This window comes from Crocodylus porosus, unplaced genomic scaffold (genome assembly GCF_001723895.1).
Source record: "Crocodylus porosus isolate Cpor-Errol unplaced genomic scaffold, CroPor_comp1, whole genome shotgun sequence".
NCBI classification, from domain to species: Eukaryota; Metazoa; Chordata; order Crocodylia; family Crocodylidae; genus Crocodylus; species Crocodylus porosus.
This window is the reverse complement of record NW_017728906.1, coordinates 149605893-149626976: the sequence shown is the minus strand read 5'-3', so window position 1 is coordinate 149626976 and position 21084 is coordinate 149605893. Positions and strand designations below refer to the sequence as shown.

General features: G+C 42.5%; 2 protein-coding genes across 2 annotated transcripts in view; one reads left to right on the top strand and one right to left on the bottom strand.

Moving 5' to 3' along the window:
• The window catches only part of GTF2F2 (general transcription factor IIF subunit 2), a 154589-nt gene that overhangs the window by 91134 nt on the left and 42371 nt on the right, over positions 1-21084 (bottom strand). The gene's annotated exons all lie outside the window — the stretch shown is intronic.
• On the top strand, positions 8893-10863 carry KCTD4 (potassium channel tetramerization domain containing 4). Its single transcript, XM_019529896.1, has one exon. It carries the CDS (start codon positions 9068-9070, stop codon positions 9839-9841), a length of 774 nt encoding a protein of 257 aa, XP_019385441.1. The 5' UTR covers positions 8893-9067; the 3' UTR covers positions 9842-10863.

The following is a 21084-nucleotide window of genomic DNA, read 5'->3' as shown; positions in this document are numbered from 1 at the left end:
GCAGGGTAGGGTAGCACCTTAAGAGACAAACTGGTTCAAAGTGATACAGCTTTCATAAGTGACAAGGCTTCTTCGTCAGCATCTGATGAAGTATGCCTGTCCTGCCTTCATATACCCAAGGACTGCATAAATCCTCGCCATTTTGTCAAAGTGGGAGTGCCTTTTCAGCTGAGTATCCATTATGACACCCCAAATCCTCTTTTTGAGTCACTACTATGAAGGATGACTTAGATTCTGCTACTAGATGAGTAACTTTATATTGGACCACATAAGAACGCATAATTGTTTGATCCCAGCTTCACAACAATATCTAACGTGGGACTGCATAAGGGATGTTGCCTCTTCATTATTGACCACTGTCCTGGTCACCTGCACTGTCCTGATCATTTGCACTCTCCTGGTCACCTACAAATTTTGAAAGTGATAATTCCTACCAGGCACAGGTAAAAAGTTGTTAAATGGTACAAAGCTAAGAAATTTTCTGCAAGACCCCACTGGAAACACACTCAGGCTATAGTGATTCACTGTTTCTGATAACATTTGAGACTTCTCAGGTAGCCAGTTTCTAGTTTATTCAATATGTGCTGTGTTAATTTTATATCATTCTAGTTTAAGTTAAAAGTGTCATATGATACTAAGTCAAACATCTTATAGAAATCTAAGTATATTACAATCAATAGTGTTCTCTTTGTCACCCAAATTTAGTGAAAAAAGCAAAACAATTCAACAGATTATATCGATATACCCATTGACTGGTACTAATTATAACTTTCTCCTTAAAATTTTTTATTAGTTGAAGCTTACATCAATTCTTTTATTATTTTGGTTGGAGCTGACATCTAGCTGAATGGCCGTTAATTACATAGGTCATCAAATCTGTTCAGAGAGCTCTTCAAGCAGCTCTTTTGTAACTCTTGGATGCAAGTTACCTGGATCTCGTGTTTTAAAATGATGTAATTTTAATAACTGGGTAGAAATTGTCCTAGTAACTGCTGTTCAGCATCCTCCGGGTCTTTTTTTTTGTATGGAAGTATTTCATAGTGATCTTGGAAAATGACTACATAGGGATCCCTTCCAAAATACAAAACAAATATAATTGTCAAACATTTTCGGCATTATTAGACAACTGTTCCATTCTCATCTAGTAGTAGGCCAATACCATTAAATTCCTAATGAACAAGAAAAACTCCTTATTTCTTTAGCACCTCTCAGTATACATTCCCTGACATCTAAAACAGAGCTATAATTTTTTTCCTTTTCCTATTCAGGTCCCCACGTCTCCAACTCAATTAAAAAATAAAAATGGAAAATATGCACAGGGAAATAATATGCAACCTTACTTTAGGTCAAACACTCAGCAAGGGAAAAGGCCCTAAAGTTCAGGTTTATCACACAATATTCACGTAACTGTACTGTACTTGCTTATATTTTATATACTTTATAATGATTTAGGGTACACAGAATTCTATGCACAAAGAACCAGAAAAGAGAGGTTTCTCCATGAACATGACAGAATTGCTATGCTTACTCACATACCACGTGCACCTTTCTCTCCCACCAAAAATCAGCTACTGAAGACTGGGATGTGCGTCTTAAGCAAGGAAATGTGGCAGGGAACAGAATGGAGGGATGGGCTGCAATTGCGCCCTGTTTGAAATCTTCCTCTGCTCCTGCCATTCGCAGGGCCTGACAGCCTGATCATGCCAGAGCAAAGCTGCCAAGTCCTTTCCCAAGCTGAGTGGGCAGGCAGCAGCACCTACCACATCCTGCAGCTAGGGTGTTAATGGAACAGCCACAGGTATTTGCTCCCCTCCATCCTTACTGTGGCTGCCTGCATTTTCCCTGCAAAAATGCTCATCAGTATTTTTAAGAAAAAAAAAATGTCTTCCATTTCACCATCTGAAACCAAAGATGCATGTCTTATCAGGGGGTACATGGCATGCAAGATGATATGGTGACATTGTTGAAAGAGGTTTTCATTTTTCTGAATTCATTATTTCTTAGATTCTGCACATCTCACCATCACTCAGGTACCAGCTTTGCCTTTTTCTTCATCCTTCCATTGCAGCTTGATGTGACAGGACTTGGGTAACCAACAGATTTTAAAGAACACATTTATCAGCTGAGAACAGCTCGGAGGAAAAGAGAGTCTAACTCCCTAATCCACTTTGAATGCTATTGTAAGGACAGAAAGAGGAATTGGTCACATTTCTTTGCAAGGAAGAGGAAAACAGAGGTACTCGTTTCTCAATGGGGTTTTCAAGCCATGGTTTATACCCAAACTCCAGAAATTAACTTTACAGCAGCAAACCAGTTCAGAACTGAGAAGCTTGTGGTCTTTTCATAAACAGAAGTCTAAGGCATGGACAATAGGGGTGTGAGAAACAGGATATATCTGATTCAGATTCAGCCCGAATCAGGGACACAGTGATTCAATTAATTGATTCGGATCACTGTCCTGATTTGATTTGGCTGAATCCGAAGATTCGATACCAATTCAGAGAATCAGCAATTCGGCCATAGACACGGCTTTAAATGTTTTTTCTGCATATCTCAAGGTACCAGGCGTGACTTGTGAATGCTGCAATGCTGGGGCAGATGGGGCATCCCACAGGAGCATGGGGGACTCCCTGCATTCTCGGTGAACCCTTGACAGGTCTGCTGCCAAGTATGCTGGGGGCCCCCCGCGGCCCCCGGTTCACCGATCGGCCGTGGGGGGACCCTGGGTGCCCCCCAATACTCAGAAGGCACCAGTCAGCCAGCCAGGTGCTCCCTGGCAGAGCCAGAAGTGCTTCAGGTACACTTTCGGGTCTGCCTCCAAGCATACTGGGGACCCCGCCCCACGCTCCTGTGGGACGCTCCATCTGCCCCAGCATCTCAGCATTCGTGAGCTGCCTGGTACCTTGAGGTATGTAGAAAAAACTTTTAAAGCTGTGTCTATGTCCAAATAGTCCAATCTTTCCGAATCTCCCCAAATCGATTCAGAGGGTTCCGATTTGATTCAATGAGATTAAAGGATCTCCCAATTGGGATTCATAGGCGAATTGAATTAAATCAGCGACTGAAGCTTTCCCCAGCCCTAACAGACCGTTGCATGCCTCTCCTAGATACAAGCAGTTAAAGGAAGAATGTTGAAAAGTGAAAGAATTTGTTGGACCTCTGTGACTATTTCTGGTGGAAATGTAGTGTTGTTCTTAGGGTAGAAGACCAAGTATGGAGGGCCAACCAATATAATGTTTTTCTCTCCTATGCTCTCTTTGCTGAAGACAAGGCCAGTAGGAATGAGGTTTTAATCTTAAAGCCAACAAGAACAGGTTGAGTTCCTACAGTGGGATTAGATTCCTAACAGATAAGAACCCACTATGTCAACCCTTCAGTAATTTCAGTATGGTTGCATGAGAAGAGATCGCTGATCTCCTCCTAACAAAGTGTTAAGATCGCTATTCAGAAGTACCTTGATTGGAGTTTAGCACAAGATTATTGTGTTTAATCCAGTGAGCAAGAAGCCTAGACTTTCAGGCATCGGTTCCTCACGTGTTCTGAAGGACTTCCCACAGGAGCCAGAAGAAAACGTTGACCCCTTCAGAACTCCAAGTCAGCCTCTCTACAATGGAACAAAATGTCATGGATGAACAAGGAATAGGGGTTTTCCGTGTTTCACAGTCTTCCAGCAGTCACGCGATGAGGCAAAAAGATTTCAGGTCTGGGTGAAGAACCTTTCCTTTAATCTGAAACAGCAGAAAAGAAGGCAGGACTTTGGTTCTGAAGAAGAGTAGTACGTGATGTACAAGAACTGATCAACCAAGCTGGAGCTATCAAAATCAAAGTTTGGCCAAGTCTTCTCTGGTCATGTGATCACTATGGGGAATCAAAGAGAATGAAGGATAAACAAAAGACGACCTGCCTATAGGACAGGGAAGGTATTAGCCAGGCACCCTGGGTTCTAGCTTCCTCCAAAACAGAAAATCATACGCTTCTGGCTAATTGATGTCACAAACGGGTCCAGTTATGTATAGCCTCAACACAACAGGCTGTCCTGGAACACAGAGTTTGGCCTCCCATTCACAGTTGGGGGAAAAAGCACCTGCTAAGCCAGTGGGGGTTGTTTGGTGGGCAAGCCACAGATTAGCCTCACACTTTACCCCAAGTGCCACTCCAATCCGGTACCCCTGCCCCAACTACTGGTCTGTCTTCTGTTCTTTTGCAAGTCTCATGACTATCATCACCTCTAGAAAGCTGACATGCATCTCTGCATCCTGCCAAGCCCATTCATCTGAGCTTTTCAGCCACAATAACAAAGCATTTATTCATCTCCATAGTCTCAGATGGTAGGAAAAGTGCAAAGGGGCTACTGTGCAGATGTTTACAGAATCTTCCTGCCATTTCAAGGACATCAGGAACAGTGGGAATATGCAGAGAGGCATATATAGTTAGTGTTTGCCCAGGCATACAGTGCATCCACCAACCCTGCAGGGACTGAAGATACAGTCCAAGATGTCTTGTTACAAAAGTACACAATGCAGGTACACCGGTAAGGAGAACTAAGTTTTCACTGTAGTGACTGGGTTTGATTTCAGTTATGAGGTTGAGGATGCAGAAGTATGCATCCTGAAGGTCAAGAGATATTGAACCATTCCATCGAGTCTAAAATGGGGGAAGGGAAGATACTATGAAGGCAAGAGTGTCTGTCCATTCCAAACCTTAGCATGCATATAAACTGTAATCCCAGATGGGTTGCCATCCTTTTTTCCTTTTCCAGAATCAGAAAGCAATGACTGACAACCCTGTTCCCTGATGTTGGCATGTAGACTCTTTTATTGCCATTAGGGCAAGGGCTCGCACACTGTGGGTCGTGATCCCCCGGGGGTCATGAGCAACTTAAAAGGAGGCCACAAACTTCCCAGGGGGTACACGCAGCAGTGCAGACAAGCAGTGCATGGCAGTGGCATGAAGTGGTTGCAGCAGCAGCCATGTGCGAGCTCCCCATCCCCTGCTACTGCCATCCAGCATTCGGGGTCACAGCATCACAAATTTTGAGAACCCCTGCCTTGGGGAAATAAGTGACATGATCCTTAAAAAGGGATTGGGAAAGGAAGTTGGGAGTTGGCACTTGTGAAACTACAGTAGCAGTAAGCAACTTATCCAAGATAACAGACCATATGCACCTGTAGTGAGTCGAGCAATTCCCAAGAGACAGTGCTAGGGGCTCCATATTCATAGAGGTTGGCTGAAAAGTACCAACATGCACCTGACACTTCCTTGGCATGGAACATGAGGACTCTCACAATCACAGAAGTTTAGGGCTGGAAGGGACCTCATGAGATCATTGGGGCCAGCCCCCCTAATCTGGGCAGGAAAGATTGCTGGGGTCATATAATCCTGGCAAGCTGTGCATTCAGTCTCCTTTTGAAGATCTCCAGGCTAGGTATCTGCACCACCCCCACTGGGAGTCTATTCCAGAGTCTGGTCACACAAATCAGGAAGAAGTTTTTCCTTATAACCAGTTTGAAACCTTCTTCTAGGAGTTTATGACTGCTGCTCCTGGTTTTCTCATGGGATGCTTTGGTGAATAGTTATTTAGCCCCTAATGCTCTCCCCTGATATATTTGTAAGATGTCACCAAATCCCCTCAAAGTTCTCTTTTCTAGGCTGAACAGTCCCATATCTGTCAGCCTTTCCTCATCAGGCTTGCTCTTCAGGCCTCGGATCCCATGCATACTGGCATAAGAACACCACTGGCCAAAACTCTAAGCTGGAGCACAAGGGACATTAACAATAGCAGAATGTGTATTTGGACAATGATTCAAAGGAAAAAAGAGAGCCCCCCCAATTTTCTCTGTAATTCTACCTCTCCTAAGATGACAACGTGAGCAAAAGCAATGTGCTGCAACTAGTCCTGGATCAATATAGCTACATCTAACACTAAGTCACTATGGGTATAGTAAAAATGGCAGCATAGTACAGTGTTGAGCACAACATAAAAACTGGCAAGTTTCCCTAGGCTATGTAATAATGAACAATTTACTGTGGGATAAAAGGGGTGGAGCTTTCCCATGGCTGTTGCTCTGCAGTATTGGCTTGGGAGTATGCTTTTATCCCACAGTAAACAGAAACTAACTCATAGTCATTTATTCTTCTTACATTGAGGGCTACATCTTTCATTCAATTTTCTCTTACTGCAGAGTAGGGACACACAAAGGCAGTTACTATGGAGTACATGACATACAGTACAGCCTTTCCCTCTTTTGCCTCAGGGTATATAGTTCATAGACTATACTATTAGAGAGAAATCAGGTGTGTAACTTTGTCTCAGGGCCTAGTAACAGCTAGGGAAGACTGAAGGTAAGGTCTGGTGTGGAATGTAAGCTCTGAAGCTTGAAGCATATGGACCCTGGCAGAGACCGCATTCAGCAGAGCTCCACAAAATTGGCTTAGTTATGAAAAAAATTTAAAAGGAGGTGAGATTAGATTGATGGAAGGGACAGAGAAGGAAAGTTCTAGCTGTCCAGTTAGAGGGTGTGGTACGTGCCATTATACTTGCTGTCCCCAGGCAGCAGAGCAGAATGGAGGAAGTTTTGTATTTTCCTTGCTTCTGGACTTCGCTAGTTGCCACATAGGACTAGGAAGAAAATTTCCCCCTCCTGTTGCTACGTGTCAGGGTTTTTATTCACCTTTCTCAGGAGCACTGGGTATTGGCTGCAGCCAACATTTGGGATTTTGACTGGGGTAGGCAAATGTTCCTCCTGGGACTAAAACCCAGCTGTTTCCAGTGAGAGGATCTTGCCTCTCCACTCAGAGATGCACCTATCTCCACATTTACCATGTACTTGCATACTTCTCTTTCTATCTTGAACTTTGCAGCTAGCAACTTGTTGGAGTTTTAACCTTCTAAGTAGCTGAAATGAAGTAGCCTGACCTTTCCAACACACCTATGAACAAACCTGGAAAATTTCAATCCAGAGACTGATATTTTGTACAATGATAAGCATACAAAAATAACAAATGGATACCATTTTGCAAACGTTATGTTTCATTTTACACAGTTCAACCAGCCATGAAGGACTAAGTCCCTTTAGAATTCTGAGTCTTCCTTGAAAATGCTGACCACTATTGCCAGAACTTGCTCAGTTTGGCTTCAAAGAGCTGGCAAGGTCACCATACAAAACAGAAGGGCCACAGGAGTCATTCTAGGGGGTTGTCAATTACTACTATGATTCTTACAACTGGCTGTAAGATTAGCACCATAGAAAACCTGAACAGATCAAATGAATTTTCTGCAACTTGATTATAAATTAAATTTAAGCAGAAGTATCCTGCAGTGATTAAATTTTATTCCTCAAACTTACAACAAAGCAACACAGCCCTTTTTCTCTCTCTCATTATTTTCTCAATAACTAAAGGGGATCATTTTTGGAAAGTATGTTCAGACGTTATGAAATGACTGAAATCTCTTTAAATGAAAGTGATGTTAAACACAAGGATGGCTTAAAAGAACAGAGATTTAAATAATACCCACATCCTGAGACTGCCTTCTGAAAAAAATGTTGTTAAATGTACTGTACAAGGCAGGTGACAAAAATACAGTGTACAAGTTGTATGGACCAGTGATACTGATAAAGAGGGCGGCAGGTAGAATCAGCATATTCATTTCCACTGATAAGCACAATTACCAACTAACAAAACACAAAATCATGGAATGTTTCCATAAGAACCAAAAATAATTGCTATTATAGACACAGGAAGCAGCATGAATAAACTCTTATAACAGGAACAGAGCATTCATTTTCACAAGGGGTTAATCTGACTTTTGGTTACTTTTTTCTCTGACTAGTTGATACTTGTAAACTGGCAAATCCAGAGGAGAAAAACCCACAGAATTTCTTATTCCCATGTTCAAGCTAAGGTAAATCCTTAGTTTCTACTTAGCTTTGGAATGCATGCTTCATGTACCACCCCTTCATCCCCCACACGGGTCCCCAAGGAAATACACACACAGATGTTTGTACAGCTTCCCCTCTCCCTACCCCTCACAAAGGTTTAAAAGGGAAAATATTTTTAAAAAGATAACTGAAAATGAGCCTCAATCACAGATTTATACAGAGAAAATGAGACAGCTATTCAATTCAAGTCTACTCTGTCGATGTTATCCTGCTTAATAAAGTGTTGCTAAGCCAGTGTTATGCATTGTTCAAAGATAACTGTGGGCAAAATAGCCCTTTGTTCCATGTTCCACATGGCAGCAGAGTTGTTTTGACAGAATACAAGACAGCCAATGTTAGATTTTCTGGTCCAGTGTAAGAATCATCATTACAAATAATGCATGTCCCCCTTTTTTAAAACCATTTTCATCTGTGGCATACCAGAGTAAACAAAACCTAATTAGGCTGCATTTTTTGCCTTGCTGCAGGTACCTCAATCAGCTGAAAAAAAGACAATTTCACCATATGCCAAACCAATTAGACAGAGAAGTGCCTTATAATACCACTTAAAAGTATTTTCTGCTGATAAAATGATATACTATATACAAGGTGCACATACATACGTCAGCTTCAGTTATCTTCCATTATATAAATGAAATATCATAAATGGTAATAGACTTTTTGCAAAGTTATGTGAAACTAAAAATAACAAAAGAAATAAAAGCTATTCATACAGCATTGTAAGTCCTAAATACTCTTTAACCATTCTATACCAAGCATTTTAAAATAGGTATGAAAACTGAATTTGTCAGTTTAAAAATCCAAATTCTACATGGAAAAAAAAAATCACCAAAAAAAAGCTATTTTTAAATCATTTAAACTTTCTAGTCTTAAATAAAATAATAATTTCTTGTATACCCCTCCTCTTCCCTTATACAGTTAAATGCAAATTCTCCTGTACAGTCGTAGCTTACTGCATACATAGCTGATACGCCACCTACTGCAAAACTGAGCTGACAGTCCATGCATTGCTAGCAGCATTTCCATTCCATCACCGTGCCGGAGCTGAATAAAGGTGCTTTTAAATACCTCTTTTCAAGCGAACAAGAACCAGACAAAGCAGCTGTCTTTTTACTCTGCCTTAGAGAATGGAGCGAAAGATAAACAAAAGAGAAAAGGAATATGAAGAAAGACACAGCAACTCTGAGGGCTCTGATCAAGACAAGAACTGTAAAATGTCTCTGATTACCCTCAATGTTGGTGGATATCTGTATATTACACAGAAGCAAACACTAACCAAGTACCCAGACTCTCTTCTTGAAGGTGTGGTAAATGGAAAAATTCTGTGTCCATTTGATGCAGATGGCCATTACTTCATAGACAGGGATGGACTCCTTTTCAGGCACATTCTGAACTTCCTACGAAATGGAGAACTTCTTCTACCAGAGGGGTTTCGAGAAAATCAACTTTTGGCACAAGAAGCAGATTTTTTTCAGCTCAAGATTTTATCTGATGCAGTGAAATCAAGGTGGGAGAAAGAACAGCTAGCATCCAGAGAGACTACTTTCCTGGAAATAACTGACAGCCACGACCGTTCACAAGGTCTCAGAATCTTCTGTAATGCTCCAGATTTCATAGCCAAAATCAAATCTCGAATTGTGCTAGTATCCAAAAGCAGGCTTGATGGATTTCCAGAGGAGTTTTCAATATCTTCAAATATTATTCAATTTAAATACTTCATAAAGTCTGAAAATGGTACACGACTTGTACTGAAAGAGGACAACACCTTTGTCTGCACCCTGGAAACTCTTAAGTTTGAAGCTATAATGATGGCTTTAAAATGTGGATTTAGACTGCTGACCAGTCTGGATTGTTCCAAAGGGTCAATTGTTCACAGCGATGCACTTCATTTTATCAAGTAATTACAAAGATAAAGGCAACGAGCATGCAGCCCAGTAAACCTCATTTAACTACAGCACCCAGGCATCACAAATAATATATCTAACTAGCCTTGTACAACAGAGCTCTGCTGCTAATCAATTAATGTGACCTAATGGTATGTAAATTCCATAATAACATTCATCTCTGAGTTATTTGTGCTGAACAAGAATTTTATGCCTAAATTTAATAATAAAAAAAAAATTGCTAAACATTGTAAATCCAGATCAAATACTGCTATTTGCATATGTTTCCTTCATGCTGCCTTTCACCCAGAGAGTGTAGCTGAAACGGTTCTGTGTACTTGTATGACTAACATGCCTACACCTTATTGTTCAGCTGAACAGTGATGGAAGTATTTTCATTTAATATCCAAGCTTAAAAATGTTTTGCTTATGAAAAAATTCACACTGGATTTTAACTGGAATAAAACATTTTGAGTGTTCATTAGAGTTTCTGCAAATCTATTAAAAACAAATTATACTAAAATGCAATGAGACTAAAAAGGTTTAAAAGGCATCAACTTGATTTTGAAATTAAACACCTATGATTCTACAGCTCACATACCTGAAAACAAATTAGTGACCAAGTTGTGAATGTGATGAGAATTATCAAAGAAAATGCCTACACAAAAACTAGCACAGCTTTCTTTTCTTATTCCCCCCATACCTATTATAGGACATATTTGTATTCATTAAGGTAGGTGGAACTTGTTTATTTTAAAATATATGTATTTAAAGGTTATTCAAAAGGTTTTGCATACAGTGTCAAGCAACAGGTTTTCAAATAATGACATCCTACTATGCTAAAGTTGGTGTTTCTCACTAATTACTGCTGTTCACAAAGAGTAGCAAATTAACAGATATATTGCTTTGCACAATGGCTTGCTAATAGTACCTGGAATTTCTAGTTTTGAATAGAACACCTGCTGGTATTTAACCTGCATAAGTGTAAATGGGAAATTAGATGTCTTTCTCCTTTCACACCATCCATACTATTTATTATCTACTCCTTTCTTTCACTGATCTTTATTACAGTATCAAGATATATTTTTCACATGCAACTAATTAAACATGAAGTAGATGCTTGCAGTTCAAAATCCTTGGATTAGACACGACCATCATGTAAGCAGATGAATATTCACTTCACCTTTGAAGTCAAATGACACTGCACCTACTTATACAAGTTCTGAGTTTGTTCATTTTAAGTCTGCTATCAGGCATGGCTCAAATTAAATCAAGTTTGAGTCAACTGATGAACTGATGTTGTCCACTTCTATTGCAACATGAATCTGTACTTCAACTAAAATAGGTAACAACTGAGTCTCTCACTGAAGCCAAACTTGTAATACAGACAGCAGTTAGATTGCTAAACAAGAGAATTTTTTTTTTTTTAGGAAAAAGGGGCGGGAGGGTACATGATAGTATTTCCAAGTGGGAAACTCTCTGGAATTCCTTTACAAAGTGAGTAACATTACCCCAAACAATGCACTTTTCTACTTAATCTCTTTGTACAAAACTTAGGAATAATTACACATTGAAAAAGTTACTATTTTAAGCTCTAATTTCAAATAATTCAGTACACTGTAATTTTCAAATTAGTATATTTACAGTTACACTTCTCTAAAAAATAAATATGAAAGCATACATGAAACAAATTTAGAAAAACCAGCTAAATATTAAAAAGATGAAGACTAGAGATGCTACGGCCCAAACTAACAGTGAACAAATTGCAGCAAAAATCCTTCAGAGATCTGTCATCTTAGCACTAAGTAGTAACAACAAGTGGACAAGCAATTGAGGAAACACCATAACTGCCCTACAAATCATAAAGAAGTATGTTTCCAGTGCTGTCAAATATGTAACCTGGAGAGGCAGTCTGGAGGAGGCTGTTGTTCAAAAGATGTCAAATCATCCATTTTCTTTTAAACATTTTAGCTATAACCTTCAGTTCTAATGAATACTTGATTGGGATTTTAAATGACTGAAGAGTTTTAAAGAAAGAAAATTTAAAAAAAAATTCAATTGGTTAATAAAAAAAACGATATGCTGCAGATGCCTGCCTTTTGAACTGACTTCTTTAAAGGCCAAACACCAAGAAACTGCAAAGAGAGAAAATCCTAACACTTCTGTACTGCTTGAGAAAAACTTCCATAAGAAAGCATTTTTTATTATTGAAACATTGTAACCCATACTTTTAATTCCTATCAGCTTGCCAGAAGCAGCATAAAAAACAGATTCATTACAAATATCTTTTGACAGTATTCTAGACTTACTCTTAAAGGCTTAAACAGAAAGCTTTTTTCTTGCTGAGACTTAGGGTGACCACTCCCCTTTAAAAAGTTGATGGTTGAAACAATTCAGACAGCTTCATCACTTGAACTGTATTGTACTTGAGGTAAAAAATGTCTCTATTAAGGCCAAAGAAACACCCACAAATTTTATATTATTTTTGTTTTATAAGATTCATGCAATTAAAAATTGCTTACAAAAATGCTCCCCAGTTAGTTCTCATGGAAAATATCTGTGGCATCAATGTTTAACAGAAGACAATTGAAAGCACCTGTTGTCACATCAATTTAAACTATATCACATTTTCACATGCACTTTACCATTTTCAGGGCTGAAGTTTCATGCTTGGTTTCCAATTGCAGGGATTTTGCTCAGCTGTTTAAGATGAAACTTATACAGGAGGGCACAGAAGGGAGGACAAAATGAATTCTCTTCATGCCATATAAAAATGGATATTGTTGCCTTAGACAAAACTCCAGCTAGAATGGCTGATGTTTGAAATTACATATATACTGGGGGACATGTATCATTTCCAGTTTGAAAAAGATTTTTGTTACAAAAATTGCACTAAAAACTGTATCTTGCGAGTAGAGAATAGTAACCCTTTCCCTTTAGTCTACAGATGCTTCCATGCATAAATAACTGTACATGCCCACAGCTCATTAGGCATATACTTGAATTCAAACATCACTGATACTGCAGAATCAAATGCTTAGCCATCAGAAAAACTGTTAAGGCTGGACTGGTAATATTAGTTTAGACTTGATATACAAGTGAAATATTTTTTATTCCACTTTTTCTTGGTATCGGCTTGGCACAAACATCATAAGGGCACAGCTAAAAGCCCAGAGGGAGCGCAGGGAAGAAATTGCAATTTAGTCATACCATATTTACTTGACTAGAAGAGGACCCTGATTATAAGATGACCGTCCCCCCCCATTATTAGATTCTATATATGGAAAAATTCTAAATTTGTTTTAATTTGCCAGGTATAGAATCTAATTATTGGAGGCCTGCTTTGAGTTTGTCTCCCTCCCAGGGCTACAGTAAGGAAAAGAAATCTAGGGGTTACGTAGCTCCTTTGTTCTCTCCTTCTCCCCACTTTTTCCCTGGTCAGCCCTTCCCCTTCTCCTTACAGTCCAAACCTCCTCTCCCTGAGTACATGGAAATGAAGAACAAATTTGAAAACAATAACCTTGACATTTAAACATGGCTGTAGCAATTTGCATACAGTTCCAAAATACTTATTCATCCAGAATTGGTTACTTTTTTTTAGCAACTGCTGCAAGTTTTAGCACAGATATTCCATAAACACACTTTTGAGCAACACTTTGGCACATACTCATATGTAGTACAAACTATGTGTGATATTATCCCAAATCCAAAGGCTTGTGAATTCACTAGACAGTTCATTGGGCTGGGCCCCACCAGAGTCAACAACATTTCAAGCCATGGTGACCTCATAATTCAGCACTAGTTAGTATGTGTGTACTCCAGATACCCTCCACAAAGGAGCCATGTGCTAATTAGCCCCCCACTCATGACTGGAACCAGGGCTCGGGCAGAAGTTATAGATTCATAGATTGTAAGGAGCTGAAAGAGACCCTGTAGATCATCAGGTCCAGTCCCCTGCACTAGGCGGGAAAAGGCAACTGGGGTCAAGTGACCCTACTGAGGTGACTGTCCAGTCTCTTCTTGAAGATTTCCAAGGTAGGTGACTGCACCACCACCGGAGGGAGTTTAATTCCAGTCTGGACACCCTGATTGTGAAGGAGCTTTTCCTGGAGTTGAGCCTGAAATGGTCTTCCAGGAGTTTGTATCCATTGCTCCTGGTCTTCCTCAGGAGTTCTTGATGTAGAGGTATGCCACCACCAAGTCCCCTCTCAGCCTTCTCTTCTGTAGGCTTGTCTTGCAAGTCTGTGATCGTACGGGTGGCTCTTCTCTGGGCCCTCTCAAGTTTTTCCACATCCTTGTTCAAGTGCAGTGCCAAGAACTAGACACAGTACTCTAACTGCAGTCTCACCAGTGTGCAGTACAGCGAGAGTATCACTTCTGTAGTTTTGCACAAGAGGCATTGATTAACGCATGACAGTGTGTTGTTTGCCCTGCTGGCCACAGCATTGCACTGCCGGCTCACGTTCATGCAATTGTCAATCGCTACCCCTAGATCTCTTTTGGCCGTGGTGCAAGTCAAATTGTTGCCACCGAGCCTGCAGGCATGCTGGGGATTGTCTGCCCCCAGATGGAGCACCTTACACTTCTGAGTGTTGAACTTGATCTGGTTCTGGTCCGCCCAACTCTCCGGCCTGTTCAGGTCCACCTGTATCTGCAACACAACCACACTCCCCTATAACCTGGCATCATCCGCAAACTTGGCCAGCTAGCTTTTCACCCCCACATCCAAATCATTGATAAAGATATTGAAAAGCACCAGTACAAGCACAGACCCCTGAGGGACACCACTAGCAACTTATCTCCAGGACAACACAGATCCATTTATGAGAACTCTGTGGGTCCTACTATGCAGCCAGTTTTCCACCCACTGAACTGTTGAGCAGTTAAGCACACAATCATCCAGTTTTCCCACAAGGATATCATGGGATACTAAATCAAAAGCCTATTGGAAGTCTATGTATATAATGTCAACCTTCTCTCCCATGTCCAGGTGGTGAGACACCTGTTTGTAAAAGGAGATGAGATTGGTAAGACAAGACCTACCTGTGAAGGAGCCATGCTGGCTGTCATTCAGAATCTTACCCTGAGTGAGCATGCCGCACATAGATTCTTTAATGAGTTCTTCCAGGATTTTCCCTGGGCTGAAGGTTAGGCTGACTGGCCTATAGTTGCCCTGGTCCTCCCTCTTCCCCTTCTTGAAGATGGGCATAATGTTGGCCCTCTTCCAATCCTCAGGGATTTCCCCTGCGTGTCATGATTTCTGAAAGAGTTTTGCAAGGGGGTCTGCAATGACCTCAGCCAGCTCCATCAACACTCTTAGGTGAAGTCCATCTAGTCCCGCTGACTTATAAATGTCTAGTTTTTCTAGGTGGTTTTGCACCAGCTCAGTATCCACAGTGGGAAGGATTATCATTCCCACCATGCCCCCTGTGATCCTTATCTTGCTTATCTTTCTCCTTGGTCCAGTGAAATACCAAAGCAAAGTGGGCATTCAGGAGTTCAGTTTTTTCCTGAGTGTCCATTACCAGCTGCCCCAAGGTGTTAATCAGGTGCCCCATGCTTCCATTTGTTTTCCTTCTGCTCCCTACATACCTGAAGAAGGACTTCTAATTGTCTTGACTCCCATGGCTAACTTAAACTCAGTTGCAACCTTAGCTTTCCTAATCATTTCCCTACAAATGCAGACCACTGTTGTACGGTCCTCTGTGACTGTCCCTAGCTTCCACTGTGTGCATGCCTCTTTTTTTCTTTTTCAAGAGGACCATAATGTCCCTATTGAGCCAGGAGAGCTTACCAGCCCTTCTGCTACCTTTCCTCTTCATGGGAATGGTTTTCTTTTGTGCTTCAAGGATCGTGTCCTTGAGGAATGACCACTCTTCATGCACCCCATTTGCCTTTAGGTCCTGGTCCTGCATTGATCCCCCTACTAATACCCTTAGCCTGTTGAAATCAGCATTTGTGAAGTTCAGGACTTCAGTCCTGCTAGTTGATTTGTCAACCTTGCAGCAGACAGTGAACCTGATGACCTCATGGTCACTGTTGCCCAGGCTACCCTCAATGCTCAAGCCACACACCAGATCATCTCCTTTGGCCAAGACCAAGTCTGGGAGAGCAGTACCTCTGGTTGGTCCTTGCGCTTCCTGAGTCAGAAAGAGCTCCTTGATTACAGTTAAGAAGCTACATGACCAATCCGACCTAGCCAAGTGTTCCTCCCAATCTATGTCTGGGTAACTGAAGTCGCCCATGAAGTCCCTTGCATGCGCAGCCCCTGTCAGTTCTTGAGAGAACTCCAGATCAAGCTCCTCCCCTTGGTTTGGTGGCCTGTAGTAAGTGCCCACAGTTAGGACTCTCTCACCTTGCCCCCTACCAGCGAAAACTTGACCCAGAGGTTTTTAAGCTGCTTATCTTTAAAGCCAATGTCAGTCTCCAGAGAGGTGTACTGCTCCATCACGGAGAGCTACCCCTCCGCCTTTTCTCCCTGCTCAGTCCCTTCTGTGCAATTGCACATAAGCCAGTTTAAGTGATCGAAAACTGGTTTAAACCTGTAACAGAACATAAATTCAGTGCACATAAAACCATTTCAAGATGGCACAAACTAGTTTAAGATAAACCTGGTTGAATGTAATATCAGACTTAACTAATTTAGGTCAAATCTGTTTGTGAAACTTCTGTCCCAGACCCTTTCCTGGTTCAAGTTAAATCACAGTCCCCCATGCTTTTTGCAGGGTTGGCCCCACCCCTCTGCTCTGTAGCTGGAGCAGTGGCGGTTGTAGGACAAGGGGGGGAGCGGGCAGGGAGAGCCAGGGAGACCAGGGGGGTGGGTACAGCAGGCCAGAGTGGAGGTTTCAACCTCTCCCCAGTCATTCTCAGTCTGCCAGGGCCTGGTCATATCCCTCAGCTCAGCTTCCCACCAGCCTGAAGAGAAGGGAGGGCTCGCTCTAGTGCCCCCCCAGCTTCTAGCCTGAACCACTGCATGAATGTAGCTCCATTTCTGGAATCAAAAGTGAATGTTGGTTCAATCTACACAGGTTAGACTAACCTGCAAAGATTGAATGAACTCAGACTCAGGCTTTTTGAATGCCTGTACTTAGCCCAGGTCACAAGCCCTGGGATGCTCCAAAAATTTATATGCAGATAAGGCACAGGGCAACCTGGTCCAGCAGGGACATACTATTAATTATATGTACCAGGCTGAGAGGTTGTGACAGGGATTCTGTTTGGTGATATCTGCCAGGCATTCAGAGAGTCAGCAGTGATGATAACTGTCCTTAATGGGCACTAATATATGGCTTATTCAGAAGAGCTGCACTAACCTATCCTTGTGGTAGTTTCCTATTAGCATCTCAGTCTTTTGGCTAACATCAAGCCTTTTTTGGCAACAAGAGGAGGGTGTCAGGGTGTCAGCTCCAGCCCTTCCAGTGCCATCTTGGTTTTGCGGTACCTCCAGGCTTGGTGCCAGTTTCCCACAGAGGGAACACCTGCCCATTTTTTTTAAACGCCAAAAAAAGTTCCCATCAGCATGTTTGGCCAATGTAGTCGATGTGTTTTATAGTCAAATTCAGTGTTGGCTGGATTTAGTCAGCTTCATAGCTGATTTACATTGCTAAGCACATGCTGCTTTTGGCAGCAGTTTAATGATAGACAATGTATTTAGTGAGATTTCCTTGTATGCGATTATAAGACGAGAGGCTTTATTCCTCATGCTAATTCGGGGAGGGGAAACCTCATTTTGTATTAAAATAAATATAGTAGTTTCATAGTTTCTAAGGTCGGAAGTGACCTGAGTAGATCATCTAGTCCAACCCCCTGCCATGGCAGGAAATAATACTGGGGTCAAACGACCCCAGCAAGATGTTCATCCAACCTCCTCTTAAAACCCTCCAGGGCAGGAGCCAGCACCCCTTCGCTCGGTAATTTCTCTGCTGCTCTCCACTTCTTCTGGTGAGAAAAGTAGGTCATGCCATCCCATTCAGAGATGCAATTTCTCTCCCCCCCCTCACCTGACCAGCTCTGCTAATGACAGCTCTCCACCCATTTGCTTGTATGGCAGACACCTCTTCTTCTCCTGTGCTCAATTCAGGTAGCCTTAAACTAGCTGCACTGGATAGAGAAGAGCACCCCCCATGTCCCATTAATTCTCTGTATAGCTACTTAAGACATGGGGAAATTTCATTCTATATTTATAACAATTCTCTGTTGAGGCTTAAGTCTGTAATGAAATAAACAGGGGAAATTAATATTTCAGGAGCTGATTTCAACTTTAATGCCTGTGACCACCATTTGATCTCATGACCTTACTACTATGTCTTTTCAAATACATGTTTCTGTCATACATAAATTAATACTTTGCACCTGTAATTATTACAACTGCATCAAACTCAACCAGTCTGGGACAAGACCTCCTTTTTTTTAAAATGGGTAATTCTTTTTCCTTATGTATCATACGAACTCCACTTCATTATCCAATGGCATTTATTATTTTCAATACAGTGGATCATTTTACATTATTTGCATACAAGTAACTTATATAAAAAAAAAAAAATGTGCCACACATTTTACTTCAAAATAGGTAAAAATATTTTGAGAAATTTGTTGCTGTTGCCCAAAGGTGGACATAAGTGGGAGGAAGCAACAAGATTACAATTTAACAGTGTTCACTGAGGCCTACTTTGACTAGTACAAAGTGAATAAAGTAAGAATTTCACTGAGAATGTCAGTGATAATCAGGACAGGAAGTGCTCAATTACTGATGTGGCAAAGGCAGAAGAGAAAAAGACTGAGGAAAGTAATGTCACAAGGTGTTTTTATTCAGAAAAAAGGAAAACATCCAGAAGAGTACTGAGACTGGGATCAGCCTTAGGTTCATAAAAAACAAACCAGGAGAGTGGAAAGGCAAGGAAATTATAGGTGATAAAGTCAGTACCCACCATATTGACATACAAAGTACAGCAAAATATTCTGTCATAGATTAAGTTAGCTAAATTGAGATGGGTGGAAGAGAAAAATGGTGAGCAAGGAAATCTCAAGAGCAAATGAATCACCAGAAAAACATCTGCACTTCCAGAGAAGTAACAGTGGGTCTCAAACATCCTGAAGGATGGGCCTAGAATGCATCAAGGGAGTCTTATAGATGTCTAACAGACACACAAACCAACATTTCCAACCAATAATAAAGTGGGCAATTGCGGTAGTTTAGCCCTTAAGGAGAGGTCCTTCCTGGATGATTGGAAAAGGGCAAATATAGTGTCCATCTTTAAGAAAGGGAAGAATAAGGATCCAGGGAACTACAGACCAGTCAACCTCTCCTCGGTCCCAGAAAAAAAATCATGAAGCAGGTCCTCAAGGAATTCAGTTCTAAGCATGTGGAGAAGGTGGTGATTAGGAACAGTCAGCATGGATTCACCAAGGGCAAGTCATGCCTAATCAGCTGATTGCCTTCCATGATGACATGACTAACTCTGTGGATGCAGGGAGGGCAGTGGATGCGGTGTACCTTGACTTTAGCAATGCTTTTGATACCGTCTCCCACAGCATTCACGCAGGCAAGCTAAGGAAGAATGGGCTGGATGAATGGACTGTAAGTTGGATAGAAAACTGGCTGGAGCATCAGGCTCAGAGGGGCAGCTGGTGTAAGTGGAGTGCCCTGCGGCTGGTTTTGTTCAACATCTTCATCAACAACCTGGAAGATGGCATAGAGTGTACCCTCAGCAAGTCAGCAGATGACACCAACCTTGGGGGAGGAGTAGACATTTTGGAGAGTACAGTTAAGATTCAGAGAGACCAAGACAGATTGGAATATTGGGCCAAAGGAAATCTCATGAGGTTCAAAAAAGTACAAGTGCAGAGTCCTGCACTTAGGACAGAACAATCCCATGCACCGGTATAGGCTGGGGGCTGACTGGCTATGCAGCAGCTCTACAGAAAAGGACGTGGGGGTTACAGTGGACAAGAAGCTGAATATGAGCCAACAGTATGCCCTTGTTGCCAAGAAGGCTAATGGCATACTGGGCTGCATTGGTAGGAGTACTGCCAGCAGGGCAAGGAAAGTGATCATTTTCCTCTAATTCAGCACTCATGAAGCCACATCTGGAGTACTGTATTCAGTTTTGGACCCCACTACAGAAAAGATTTGGACAAATTGTAAAGGCCAGCAAAGAGCAACAAAAATAGTGAGGGGGCTGGGGGACATGACTTATGAGGAGAAGCTGAGGGAACTGGGCTTATTTAGACTAGAGAAGAGAAGACTGAGAGCAATTTAATAACAGCCTTCTGCTACCTAAAGGGGAGGGGGTTCAAAAGAAGATGGATCTAGACCAGAGGTTGGCAACCCCTGGCACATGTGCCAAGCATGGCATGCCAGGCCATTTTGCTTGGCACGCCACGGCCGGCCCCAGCTCTGGGTAGCTGCTGCCAGCGACAGAGCCCAGGCTGCTCCCAGCAGGGCTTATAGTGTCCCAGATAACTGCTGGGAGCAGCCTGGGATCCCGGCTGGCAGCAGCTCCCCAGAGCTAGGGTCAGCTGCAGCTGGGAGACTCCAAATAGCTGTGTAGCTATTCACTCCAAATAGCTCCAAATAGATCCTATGACCCCAGCTGACTTCCTGCCCTTTGGGGAGGGGGCTGGACTCGATGATCTCCCGAGGTCCCTTCCAGCCCTAATGTCTATGAAATCTATGTGTTGGGCTCCGGCATCAGCTCCGCACTGGCACTTGCACCCACACATCGGAGCAGGCGATGAGTGAGGGGCCTGAGGCAGCGCAGCCCCGGTCTCTCCCCTGCTCCTGGCACGGAGGTAATGGAAGTCTTCCAGAGTCTGGCGCAGCTGTTTGGAGCCAGCCCAGGCTCTGGGCAGCTGCAGCAAGCAAGCAGGGGGCAGGCTGCAAACAACTGTGCCAGGCTCCACAGCTCTGGCATCAGCTCTGTGCTGGCAGCAACTGCACAGGCACCTCGGGCTGGGCTGTGCTGCCCTGCTGGTAATAAACAGCTGCACCAGGCTCCAGAAGCTTGTCATCACCTCTGTGCCGGAAGCTGCCTCAGTCAGGTCCCTCCCTCACCGCCCACACCAACGCGCAGGTGCACGCGCCAGTGCCGAGCTGATGCAGGAGCCCAGCACAGCTGTTTGGAGCCTCCCAGCTGCAGCCAGCCCCAGCTCTGGGGAGGTGCTGCCAGCCGGGTTCCTGAGCTGCTCCCAGCAGGCAGCCGGGACGCTGCAAGCCCTGTGGGGAGCAGCCCGAGCTCCAGCAGCTACCCAGAGCTGGGGGG